The sequence below is a fragment of the Corvus moneduloides genome, chromosome 11 (assembly GCF_009650955.1).
Source record: "Corvus moneduloides isolate bCorMon1 chromosome 11, bCorMon1.pri, whole genome shotgun sequence".
Classification (NCBI taxonomy): Eukaryota; Metazoa; Chordata; class Aves; order Passeriformes; family Corvidae; genus Corvus; species Corvus moneduloides.
The window spans coordinates 19823365-19836131 of record NC_045486.1 but is presented as its reverse complement, the minus strand read 5'-3'; the positions used below and the strand labels follow the sequence as shown (position 1 = coordinate 19836131).

General features: G+C 42.9%; 1 protein-coding gene across 4 annotated transcripts in view; it reads right to left on the bottom strand.

The window, feature by feature from the left end:
- The window catches only part of PPARG (peroxisome proliferator activated receptor gamma), a 58205-nt gene extending 45947 nt beyond the window's left edge, over window positions 1-12258 (bottom strand). Inside the window, exon 1 of one of the 4 annotated variants that reach the window (XM_032120980.1) lies at window positions 12180-12258. Coding sequence is in view for 1 of the 4 variants with exons in the window: in XM_032120978.1 (XP_031976869.1) it covers window positions 7499-7532 (34 nt within the window). In the remaining 3 variants the exon portion in view is untranslated. Of the gene's footprint in view, window positions 1-7498; window positions 7795-11711; window positions 11851-12179 lie in introns of those variants that run through there. The other 3 variants (XM_032120979.1, XM_032120981.1, XM_032120978.1) reach the window with 3 other exon arrangements.
- Between the last annotated feature and the right edge of the window lie 509 nt (window positions 12259-12767).

Genomic DNA, 12767 nt, shown 5'->3' with positions numbered 1-12767 from the left:
TGAAAGGAATTAACAGTTAAAATATTTAACAACTTTTATGACAGAAATGAAGTTGAGAATGGTGGCTACACTGTCAAGTATTTTAGCTCTCAAATTTTCAGGTGTTAAACTACACAGTCATCTTTTGGATTTTACACCTCTGTGCTGTCTAATTACAGCAAAGATTAAAAATTCCCTTACTGTTTTTGTTGACAAAACTTGGGGCAAATCAGTCAGTGTGGCTTGGCCCTGCTGTCCGAAAGGATCAGAACCCTGAATTATACCCAGGTCTAACCCCCTTCTCTCACACCTTGTGCACACATTTCATAACTTTGTTTGCCCTCTGCGCTTTCACTCGAGCCAGAAGGAGTTTTCAGAGCAAGCAAGTTGTAATGTATTCTTTACAGGTGAGCTACAATGTTAGCTGTCTCTAGTTCTTGGAACAGACAGTAGGACAATAAAAAGTCAAATTATTTTTCAGGGCATTGACTGTATCCTATACAAGTATTGTACTAACATCTGTTCAGGACAGATGGATAAATAGAGAAGGAGTTTTGCCATCACGCCACAAAGCTCCCATAACAGGGTTAGAAAAAATTAAGAGTATTTATAAAGATTTTGGGCTTTGCTTAATGTGTTCTTTTATTTATTTACGCGGCAGCCAAATGAACAGACAACACGGGCTAAAACGACCTAGAGAGATCATTTTTTTCATGAAATTCTGATCTCTACTTTACCAAATACACAATTTCTTCCTGTGTGCCACAAGCTTTCTTAGAAAAATCTCCACATTTGAATTCACTAATCTAAACCCTAACCCTAACCCTAATCTTTTAAAGCTGAAAAGCTACGAGTGGAACATTAGGCACAGATCAGCTTGCTCTGAGGGCAGCAAGAAACTTAAAAAGAAACGATAACAGATCTGAGGGGAGTTTCAGCTGATTCCATTTCAGCTCTACCAATAAACCGAGGAGCCCCAGGACTCTCACTCTGGCCATGCTTGTCCTGCTCTCATTATCAAACTCAGTTGTCCAAACTAGGTGGCAATTTGTGAATGGTCTCTTGCAAATGGTCCAAAGTATTTCAGGAAAGTGATTGAATGGCTCTTAATTGGCTGAGCTAAAACTGGAGCAGGGACAATTCTAAGAATCTACCCATTGAACCTTCCACTTCCTGCACCTGTGCCCAAGTTACAGCACTCTGATTTACCAGTATGGTTCAAGCCCTTGCGTTCAACGAGACTGCTCTGAGACTGGGGAATGTCGCTGCTTTGGGGTTCTGGTTTGGTTTTCCTCAGATCCACTCAGTTATTTAACTGTGAACCAGCTTTTCTTCCTGCCTGTGGCCCCAGTTGCTGCCTGCCAGCTGGGAATACCTGTAGTGGGTTCTCACAACTCTGGAGGAGTTCAGCACCAGTGTGAACGTGAACAAGACTCTCCTAAATCTCACCACAGATGCTTTTCTCTCGTACACCCTTTTACTGAGCACTAATAAAGGCACTGACCTCTTTTTCCCAAATTTGCAGTTCATTTCAGTGAAATATCTGTGCAGAAAACCCTGCAGAGATGGAAAACTCTAAGTTCCATTCTTGATAATGATCAAATTCCTGTAGTTGCCATCTAACAGAGGCATTTAGCCATCGATCTTCGTGTCTCATAAAAACACAGGAAACATTTTGCTGCTTCAAGGCTCCACAATATAAGAATGGCAATACTACAGCAAACAGGAAAGCAGTTATATGTATTAATAATTATTAATATTTATAATTATTAATATTTCTCTCACTCCTCTGAGAATAGGGAAGAACACACTGGCACCTCAAAATCACCCCCAGCTTTTAGGATAATCCACATTCCCTATTCTTCAGATTTGCTGCTCAGCACCGAAGGAAATAACAGACCCTGCTCTGAAAAATGGCTTTTAGAAGATGCAGGGAGGAAAATCCTATGGGCTCTGTCAGTAACTTTTCCAAAGCAACACTCCTCTCTGCAGTAGATTTCCCAATTTTTTTCTCTGATTTAATTTCAGGAATTCTTACTCAGAGGATGTTTTCTTCGAGGAGCTATACAACAGTTTAAATGACACCCTGGAATCAGACAACAGTGCTATTTAGTATTTAGCCTGCATTGTCTTTATTTCATTTCCATATTCATAGCTCAGTGAGTGCTCTATCACTCCTACTGTTTTGGACTCCAGAGAATTCCCTTCTTCCACAGAGTAACTGCCAGGTATAATTACTACATTCATTAGCCTTTCCTGGAATAATTGTCAGGGAAGTGGCAACCATGCCTGCATCAATTTCTTCTTCCTCCTGGCTTTTATCTGCTTTCCTTCCAGGACAATTAGAGGTTCTCTCTATTCTCTCTTCCCTTATTCACCTCAACCCTTTTCCTCCCTTTATTCCTCCCAACAGAATTTTGGGGAGGAAAGGGAGAGATGGTCTCACTGTTTTCACATCTAGCAATTCGTTGTGGTTTTTTTTTTTAATTTCAATCCAGTCACTGTAACATGCAGTGGAGATTCCCAGAACAGCTGTTTCACCAGTGCCAACAAAAGAGCTGCCCTCGTGTCTAAGGGTCAAGCTGGAGGAGAAATTCAAAATTGCCACATGCTTTCTAACATTGTGCTGTGCCTTCCTGTTCTTGGAGAGGGGAGGAGACCGGAATCTGCTGCCCAGCCTGCGTCAGAGGACGTAGGCACACTCCAGGACAGCAAATTTAGTGTATGGACGAGGTATTGTTATTCTAAACTTACCTCAGGCTGCAGCAATATTCACTGCCTGTTCTGCTGTCCTCAGTGACAGGAAAGCTGTCACTTGTTGTTAGCATATCAGACAGTTCCTGTTCTCAGAGGAGTCATAAGTAAGGCTAGATTTAAAAAACAGAGCGAACTTGGGCAGAAAAAGAACAATGAGTAGGGATGCCAAAATACAGTGAAAGACCACGTTATGGCATTGTCAGCATATCTTAAACCAAGAAAAGCTGAAAATCTCATAAGAGACCAGAGAGAAGAATTCAAAATCAAGGAGGTTCCAACAATAAACTTTAAGCTTTGAGAAGGAAATTCAAACATCTGTATTTTTTTAAAGAATTCCCCCGTTTTTTAATACTTTCATTGGCAAAAATAAAAAGGGCTAAATAAATGAAGAAATCCAGCAGTCGTAGCTAATCTTCCCCCTGCCTTCCTTTGACATTTCCTTTAATTAATTAATTAATTAATTTCCTTTCCTGATATTCACTGTGGACAGCTTCTTCCCTTTTTCCCAGCTCCCTTCTCTGCTGAGCCTCCGAAGTCCCACACTGGCCTTAGATCCCTGCCCTAATCCACCACTTCAATTAATCTAATCACACTGCACACCAGTAGCCTCCATTAAGATTAAAGATAATCTTGCTATTTCACAAGATTGAAAAAGCTGGAGCCAACCTTAACATTGCACATTACTCCACCTATTCTGCATAAATTCCGTGTTACGAGTATTGTAAACCAGGAGGGCACTGGTAACGTCGTTACCTTTTAAAACCAGAATTGAGACAATACCCAGCAGTTTTTGGGGTTTTCATCTGATCTCTCACCTACTCGAAACTGGCACCCTGATGACCCAAAAAAAGAATGGAAAGAAGTGCACATGACTTCCACATCCTCAGTGTTACATCACGAAGGATGAACCAGCAGATTGTGTACAGCTCACAGCGCTGCTGTGCTGTGTGCAACTCTTTTCTTGCATAAAAAAATGCCCTTCTCAACAAAACTGTGACTCATTAAAAAACTGACAGACACCAATGAAAACAGTAATAGACACAGACTCATTTCATAATGGGTCCTGCTGTGGGGACTCTGACATTCACCTGCTACGTGGTTTTTATTAAAAATTAAGGTATGTTTGTGGGGCAAGCCAGATCTTTAATACTCCTAAATTTTGGATTACAATTTTCATTGCCAAAATTTTTTCAAGAAGACACCCACAAGAAAATATCTTTGCTGTAGGGAAAATGGGTTCTTGATACCGAAGGGTTTCCCAGTACTTCCAGCACTGTCAAGAATTCCTGCCTACGCCAACTGTGCTGTAACCACTATTTCTTAATAAATCAGTAATCCTGATCTAAGAAAATAATTCCTCAAATGTCATTACCTGTGTCAGAAGGCAGCTTGCATAACCTGATGTGTTATCCCAGCTAAAAACCTGGGTGCAACGATTTCAAGTGTGTGTTTTATCCCAGGGGTTGGATTCCTGCAAAAAGCCCGACACTAAAGCAGATCTTGGGAACATAACAAATATCCTGGTGAAACTGGCCACATGAGGCAGGCCCAGGGAGCAAATTTTGGGCAGTGCCCAAAGGAAACTGGGCAAGGAACCCTCTTGGGTCTCCTGTGCATCATGGCCTAATGTTCTTCCCTGCATCACAAAAACAATTCACCAGTTTGAGACAACTGGTGGGCTCCCAGCACAATGAATGCTCCAAGAAGCTGGCAAAGCAGGGGTGGAATTTGCTTCCAGTGGCATTTCTTAAATGTAAACAGCATAATAATAATAATAATAATAATAATAATAATGATAATACCACCCCCCCTCCCCAATAAGCAAGCTAGGAACTACTAATTAAGCTTCCATCAGACTTTTGGAGATTATATTGCATTGCCTTAATAATGAAAAATACATTGAAACCATTGGTAAAAATCCTGAGCCTTCCAATGGAATTTTTGAATATTTGCGTTTTCCCTATTTTAAATTCAAGACCTGAAACTTTTGTAGCACCAATTTGGAAACTTGTTCAGTAGTCAAATTAACAACTCATATTTAGATGAGATCTGTACTAAAGAATCCACTCCAGGCCAATTCAGCAATTCTGGCAATAGCTGCAGTGTAAATGTGAAAAAAAACCCCAACCCAAATCCAGGAAAAGAAACCTTTTAAATGGTGCTTGTTTCATTCAGAGAACTGATTTAATGTGAAACCCTTTTGCTCTAAATAAGGCTTAAAGTTTCATCTTGTTTATCATCTCAAACCATGTTCAGCAACAGCTGAAAATTCTGAAAGTGAAAGCACATTTGCAGAACTTTTGTTTCCACATTCCGTAATCCTGTTCTAGGCAAAACCCAAAAAGTCTGCACCTCTGTATGGGTACCCTCAATATGCACCCATTTGTCAAACCCTATTTATGTTGGCAATACTGCGGGATATTTAAAAGAAATAAAACACTAGCCTGTTTTTCTTAGCATTTCTAATCATTTCAAGCCTCAAATAACATTAACATGCCTTGATGGACAAACAAGGCACCTCAGATATGCAGTTCAAGTGCAAATGTTGGCATCTGGGAGGGACAAAGGGAAGAAAAGCAGTAAAACCCGTGCAGAACTTTAGTGTCTCCATGAAATAAATCCATCTCCTGTCATGGGTTAACTTTAGGGGGATTGCAGGAGTAGCTGCATCATTAAGTCAGTGCAAGAGCTTTGTTTTAGACATATTGCATGCTAGAAAACAAATAAATATTAGATTTTTTTCCTCATTCTGAAGGCAATGAGACCCTGAGCTGCAGCCTCTTCAAACTTTCTCCCAATTTCATTACATATGGTCCTGAATAAGTTTAGAGAATGGAGAATACAGATAAATTCTGAGTAAATAAAGCAACCTCATGTACTTCTGTACTTGCTTATCTATAGATTTCTCTGGGTGTAACTGAAAATAAAATTTGGGTTTCTTGTTTTTTACATTCATAGGTAGGATTAAAAATCAATTTAGCAATGTACCACATAATAACATGTTTCTATGCGGCTTAAAAGCTGAGATTCAGCATAAAATATTGTAGCTGAAATACCACTGTAGGGAACAGCAACTCCAAGGAAAACACATGCAAGATGAAAGGATAAACTCTCAGTTTTATTTACTGTAGACATAAAAAGTCAGGACCTAAACCTATCATGAGGAAATATGTACATTATGAAAGGCAGTAAATAGAAGTGGCTGCATTTTTCCACAAGCCCCCATATTAGATAGCACCACAAAGCACCAGGTCCAGGTAGTAAAACCTGTTTTTCTGACCACCCCTACTAGAAGATCTTGGTGTGAGTGTTAAAGCCTGTAATTAACATTTTTCTTTTCATAGTTCCTTTTTTTGGTGGAACAATGTGAGTCTTTTGGTGAGCCTGACTTCTCTCTCAAAGCACCATGGCTGAGCACTTGGTTCACAGCAATATTAAAATATTCCCCTAGCACAGGCAGTGAAAATGTTCATCAGTCTATTTGTATACAGATGGCAACCTGAGTTCAAAGCCTCTCAAACTTCAAAATTGCTGCTACCCAGCCACAAATAGTAACAGCAGTTACACAACCTCTCTGTTCAATAAATCCAAACAAACACACAAGTACTATGGACTTCTCGTGCAATATTATAACATAAAAATCCCACTTTATGCAACGCAGTGTAATCACGTATTGTGTAAAAAGTTTTAAGACGAGATCATAATTCTGGGCAGGACTCCTTTGTGCAAATGTGAAATTCTCTGCGAAGTAAATGCTTAAACTCAGTGGAAAAACACAAGATGCAATAAGAAAACTTCCCCTGCTCTGCCTTATCCCAGGTAAATATTCCATACAGCTGAAAGTGTTGGGATGCAAATCACGCATTTAGAATTTTATACACCCAGGTAAGTTAGAGGGATTGGAGCTGGAGGTCTATAAAAAAGTGTAGGATTCTGGCAAAAGGGAATCTAAAACATGTCACAATCTGATCTGTGATAAAGAGGAAAGACATCAGTCCCCACAGAGCTCATGAAATTCCAACAACCCCTAAAGCAGCACGAAGTCGACTATTTTATAATGGCATAATAATAGCTGTTAGAAGACCAAAAGTAGAACTCATGCCTAATTTGAAGTGTAGAATAAACTAATACCAACTGCAGTGTCTGTAGCAGAATGTTGGCCTTTCATTTGGAGTTGAAATACGTTAAGAAATTGATGGCACACAAATTCCAGTAAAAAAGGCAGATAAATAAACTCCTCCTGTTACACTGGCATTTCTTACAGGTTTTGAAGAAAAACATGTAGGACTTTAGCTATAATATGTACTCATGGCTATTTAATTTCAGACATTTAGTCTCACTGAACAAACAGCAATTCCTTTAGAGCTGGACCCTCAATTTTGAGCGTACTAAACCCACAGACACGCAGTAATTCAGCAGTAATTGCATGGAAGCAAACTGGATAGAGGACTAAACTTTTATCACTGCAAACCTGATCCTACTGAAACCACTGACCCCAAGGAAGCGGGGATTTCTATTTTTTTTTTTTTAGATTCTATGCATCTTCCACCCACCCAAGAAGTTTCTTTGCTGGACTGGAGGGTTCTGTACATTTTCTGTTGGGATATTGCCCAATATTTATTATCCTGTGCTATCAGAAATTACACACAGCCTTTCAGCACTGCTGAGATAAGTAGGAAGCCATTCCTAACACAGGGTTAATCCCTTCCCTACACACACACATCCCCTACAAGCACGTCCATAACCCCACACGTGTGCTCACCCCAGCAGCCATGCAGGGCACTCATGCTGGACATACATCCCCAGAGCTCCGGCAGCTTTGTGTTTTGTAAATTGCTAATTATCAACCAGCAGAGTAGACTTTGGGATTCAGAGACTTGAATTCATAGACTTTGTCCTGAATGTGCAGACTGCATGGCATGGAGGAGATCTGCTTAGTCATGAGGAAAGGGGGTGGCTTATGCAAGTCCACAGAGCATCTCCTGCTAGTCCATTCCAGAAATTCACAGCCCGGCTTTGGAGGTGGTTCCTTATCCTCCCCTGTCTAAGGGGGATAGTTTTCCTAGTTCCAGGGAAAGCTTGAGAAACTGCCAAGTAAAGAGAAGAGGATACTGCTTAGAAGCTGAGGTGGTTTTTGCTGTATATTTGGGGATTTATTACACATATCCCTAACGTTTTCTGTCACAATGCTGATTAGAATCTGTTACTGTTTTAAGCACTATTTACTCTCTATAAATGGAAATACTGAAATTTCAAATTTCATATTTTGCATCAATCTCCCTCCTACACTGTGTCTCCATTGCAAATGTGGAACTCTGCATTCTCATGTCATAGATCACATAGTATTGAGGACAGGGGCAATTATTTCATTTGAGTAAGAAGATGGCCCCAATCTGGACTAGGCTGCTAGGTACTACTGCAACACAGGTAATTAAAAATATCTATATAGTTCATGTATCATGAATTTTAATTGGAGAATGATGTCATTGTTTAGTTCAGTTCTATAGAGTGGTTTATGAGAGGGCAAACAGGCCAAATAATATAATGGAAGGTGTGGGTGGAGTGGGAGAAAAATGTGAACATCATCAAATTGACTTCAGTTCTGCGAAAGTTTCCAGATAGGAAGACTGCAGAATAGGCCTTGCTTTAATTTTCTTTCCCCCCCTCTCTAAGTTGAAAGAACAAAACTCTACGACAGATTTATTATAATTTGCCCTGCGGTGTGAGAAGGGCTGAAAACTTTGTAGCGGGAGGAAGAGGAAAGCCCATGTTGCAGCAGAAGAGCTGATGCTGAAGCAGAAATGTAGTGTTTCCTATGGTTGCCACATTTATTTTCTCCTTCCTATTTCCTTCTACCTGCGGGACCTGGGAGTATCCCAAGCCCCACTCACCACAGGAGTGAGTACCAGGGTGATAATTTGCTTAGCACCAGCATTTTCTACATTGTCCCTGGCACATGAAAGCAGCAAAAAGAGGGACTACCCCCCATTTAAAACAAAGCACAACTGAAAAAACTCCCTGGGCTCTTCCCTTTGTAGAAAATAAAAAGTGGAGGGGGGAACAGACAAAAGAAACATAAGAGATTTATCATTTAATGTAGGCATCAATTTACATTTCGTATTCCCAAGAATCCAAAGACAAATCTTACGGCTCTTGCATTTTTCTTTCTGCCTTGGAAAAGACTCCACAGGGAAAAAGACAGGGACAAGGAGGAGATTTTTTTTCCCCAAGTACTCTGTAAATGAAGTCCTTAAGAAGTGACCTGTTAATAGGAACCCCCAAGTTCTGTCTGCAGCATGAGGAGTAGGACTTAAGTACAACAATGTTCTCTGGCTTTGGATTATTTCTAACTCTTTCTCTTGTTAGCTCACAAAAAGTTAACTCACACACAAAGACGATTTGGCATAAAGCACCTGAAAAACAGATCCCTGCTGTTGAAAAATGACACATCATTATGGAAATACAGTGTGAAATAATTAGCACTTATCATCTAATATCATGCTGGATTTAATAAACCTATTAGTGATTAAAAAATTAAACTAGTAGCAATAACTAATGAAAAGTATTGTATCCATGACTTCAAAAGAACCTGGCATGGAGAATTTATAATTGTAGGACGATTCCTCTTGAGTAACTGCACTGGAAACTTTTACTGCGTGACAGAGGAGGACATGGGAATAATCCTCGTGAAAAAACTTGTAAAAGAAACTCGGATTCTGAATATCAAATATGCACAATTAGTGATTCACAATTAGGCTACTAAAAAGGGCTAGTAAAGGCATTCAACTCCACTCTGAGCAGATTACATGGAAAAAAAAAAAAGCCTGAAGAGGGCCTCACCAATCAAGGTGAAAAAGTATTAAGTTTATTTTTCATTATTTAGTCCAGCTTTGTACAAGACAGAGTTTTTGTTCTACTTTTAGACTTTCTCTTGATTTTACAATAAAATTATTGTTTTCAAAATTCATTTTATTAGCCATTACTCTAAGTAGGAAATTATACTGACAGTAATTGAAGCTGTGCTTAAATTTATTTTATTGACTTAGAAATGGACTTGTGGTTATTTAAAAAAGTCCACAGAAGAGTCAGATTTAGAAGCACTGTTGATAAGGGGTGTCTTTATCAGTCCCATAAGGAAGGTTAAAAGGCAAAGCTTCAACATTCTTCAATTAAATTCTGATATTTCACCGCCTTCATTTCAGAATTCACTATATGAAATACAAATTTATATCAGGAAAGAAATTATTATTTGTATATTTCATACTGTAATGGAAGTTTCATTGAATGCTGATGTTTCATATATTGTATTATCTAGGAATTTGGCATTGAGGCATTTCTAAGAAACCCAGACCATCTTAGGGCTGTTTATAAGTATAGAATTTCTGAACCACTACTAGTTAGTGAGATATTTTGCAAAATTGATGCCTAAGAACATTCAAATTCAAAAGCTGTCCGTGTAAAAATACCTTTATATTATATTTCCGATTGGTTATCATTCAAAGTCAGTGCCAACTATTTTTTCAACTCTCTCTCCCCTTGACAAGCCCATGCTTATATTGTGCCACATGCCTTAACACACTGCTAGGAGTGATTTCTTGTAATCTCATAATTAAATCTCTAAGCAATTTTTGCAGCAATTTTTTTTTTTGTGACAGCCAAAGAGAATAATGATGTCAAACACATCACTTTATGCACCAAATTCTGATATTAGTGAGAGCACACCATACGAAACTTCTTTTCAAAGGGGAGCACTGAGTATCATATGTCACAGTCGCTTGGTGTACGCTGGGAATTTTTAGTTAACTAGTAACAAATCATAGTAACCTTTTAAAAGGTAAATTACTTTTTAAATTATGGACTAATTGCTACCAGAAAATAGATATTTTAAAGTGGAGCATTGTAATCAGGTTCTACAGCGAAAGCTTGTTCAGAGATGGGGCAGCAAGTCACAAACACAAGGCTAACCCAAACCCCTGCTTATTTCAGGGAGAATTATAATTGATCCATCTCATTTAAAGGAACCTAGACTCCACAGGACATCAAGAAATTGATAATTCCCTGAGCTTTTAATCACAAGAAATACCAGCCTTACATCACTGATATTAATAAATGCATCCCTGTTAAGTCAGCATAGTATTGTCGTGTGTACACAGTGCCACAAAGTTACAACACCACAGGAACTTGCACTCTCTAGCTGCAGAATACCCTGGGGAGAAATGACACCAGGAAGATTACAAAACGCTCCTGCGAACCTGAGGCATGCCATCAAGACACAATATATTTCAACATAGCATCTCAGTTGTTGCAGGCTCTGAAAGGCTCCCCGGCTTTCTGCGATTGGGAAATTGAACAACAACAACAAAAAAAGCAGCTGTTCATTCATTACGAGAGGAGCCAGGTGAGCCCAGCACTGCCCTGGCGGTGCTTTCCCCCAGGGCGGCAGGAACGGACGCCCCGCGGTCTGCCCCGTGCAGCGGATCCGTCCGTCCGTCCGTCCATCCATCCATCGTGCCCATCACCGCCACCTCCGCAGGGCGGGACATCGCCCCTTCAGCCCCCGAGCATCCTCCGCTGCACGGCTGCGGCCGGACCGGACCCACGGCCATGCAGCACCATGGACACAGCGCCCGGGCTGCCCCGGCCGGAGCGCCGGCACCGCACCTGGAGCGCGGCCGGGCTGCCCCGGGCACCGCATCCCGCCCGCACCGCCCGCACCGCCCGCGGCTCCGCTGCCGCCGGGGCCGCGCCGAGCGCTCCGCTCTGCCCGTCCGCAGCAGCGCCGGCCCCCGGCCCGCTCCGCGGAGCCGCCGTCCCGCCCGGCACCCCGAGCATCCCGGCGGGCCGGGGCTCCGCGCCCTGCCCGCCCCCAGCCCCGGCAGCCCCGGCAGCCCCGGCAGCCCCGGCAGCCCCGGCAGCCCCGTCCCGCCCGCCGTGCCGTCACAGCCCCGCTGCCCCCGCGCCCCGCCGCCCCTCACCTCGGGGGACGGTCCCCGCAGCCCGCACTGACCTGGCGCTGTCAAGTCTCAGCGGGAGAAACTGTTCCCTTTTAGTGGGATAAACTCCCCCGCTCGGCCCGTCCTCCCGGGCAGGGCCCGCCTCCCCCCCGGCGCCGCCTCCCGCCGGCCCACGGCGGGCGCTGGCAGCGCAGCGGGCTCGGGGGCGCGGGGATGGGAGCGGGGATGGGCGCGGGGATGGGCGCGGGGATGGGGATACGGATGGGGATGGGGATGGGGATGGGGACGGGGGGCGGCCGCGGGGCAGCGCAGCCGCAGGGATGGCAAAGAAGAGCGGGACGGGAGAAGCAGCGGGGCAGTGAGGAGGAGGACGAGGAGGAGGAGGAGGAGGAGGAGGTGCCGCGGCTCCTTCCTCCCTCTGCCCTTCGGGCCGTCCCTCCAGCCCGGCCGGTTCCCCCGTGCCCGCGGAGCGGAATCACCCGCGTGTACCTGAGGGCAGAGCGCCGGCCACGCAGCGCAGCTGGAATTTGATCTCTGCTCCCTGTAATCTCCCGTAACTGAAAATTCACTTTTTCCGGCTGCCGACTGCTTTCTCTTTTGCATTCCCATTCTCCAGCCAGCTCCGCTCTGCGCTGGGTAGTTTGCCTGGGTCACCTCACGTCAGGCTGTGTCCTGCTATGACAGGAGTAAAGGCTTTTCTGAAAAGGTTCTTAGCAGTAACAGAGGTAAAGCAAATTCTTTTTCACTTTTTTTTTTTCTCCGTGAGATTATCTCTGGGCGCTCCCCCCCCACCCTCCCAGGAATGCAGAGACGAGCGGTATAGGCTGTGTTCGGTACCTCTCCAGAGGCAGCAAGCCCCAACAAGCCTGTCACCTCCTCTATCTCAGCCTCTGAGGCTTTGAAAAAGAAGTTAGATGTGGAAAAAAAGGCATAAGATCAACAGGCTTTAGAGAGTCATCTTGGAGCTCGGGGTGCCCCGGGATACAACAGTTTATCTCAAAAAACTCCAGATCCCTTGGACATCACTGGAAGGCTGAGAGGATCCCAAATTTACCTCGTTATGGTTCTTAGTCATCA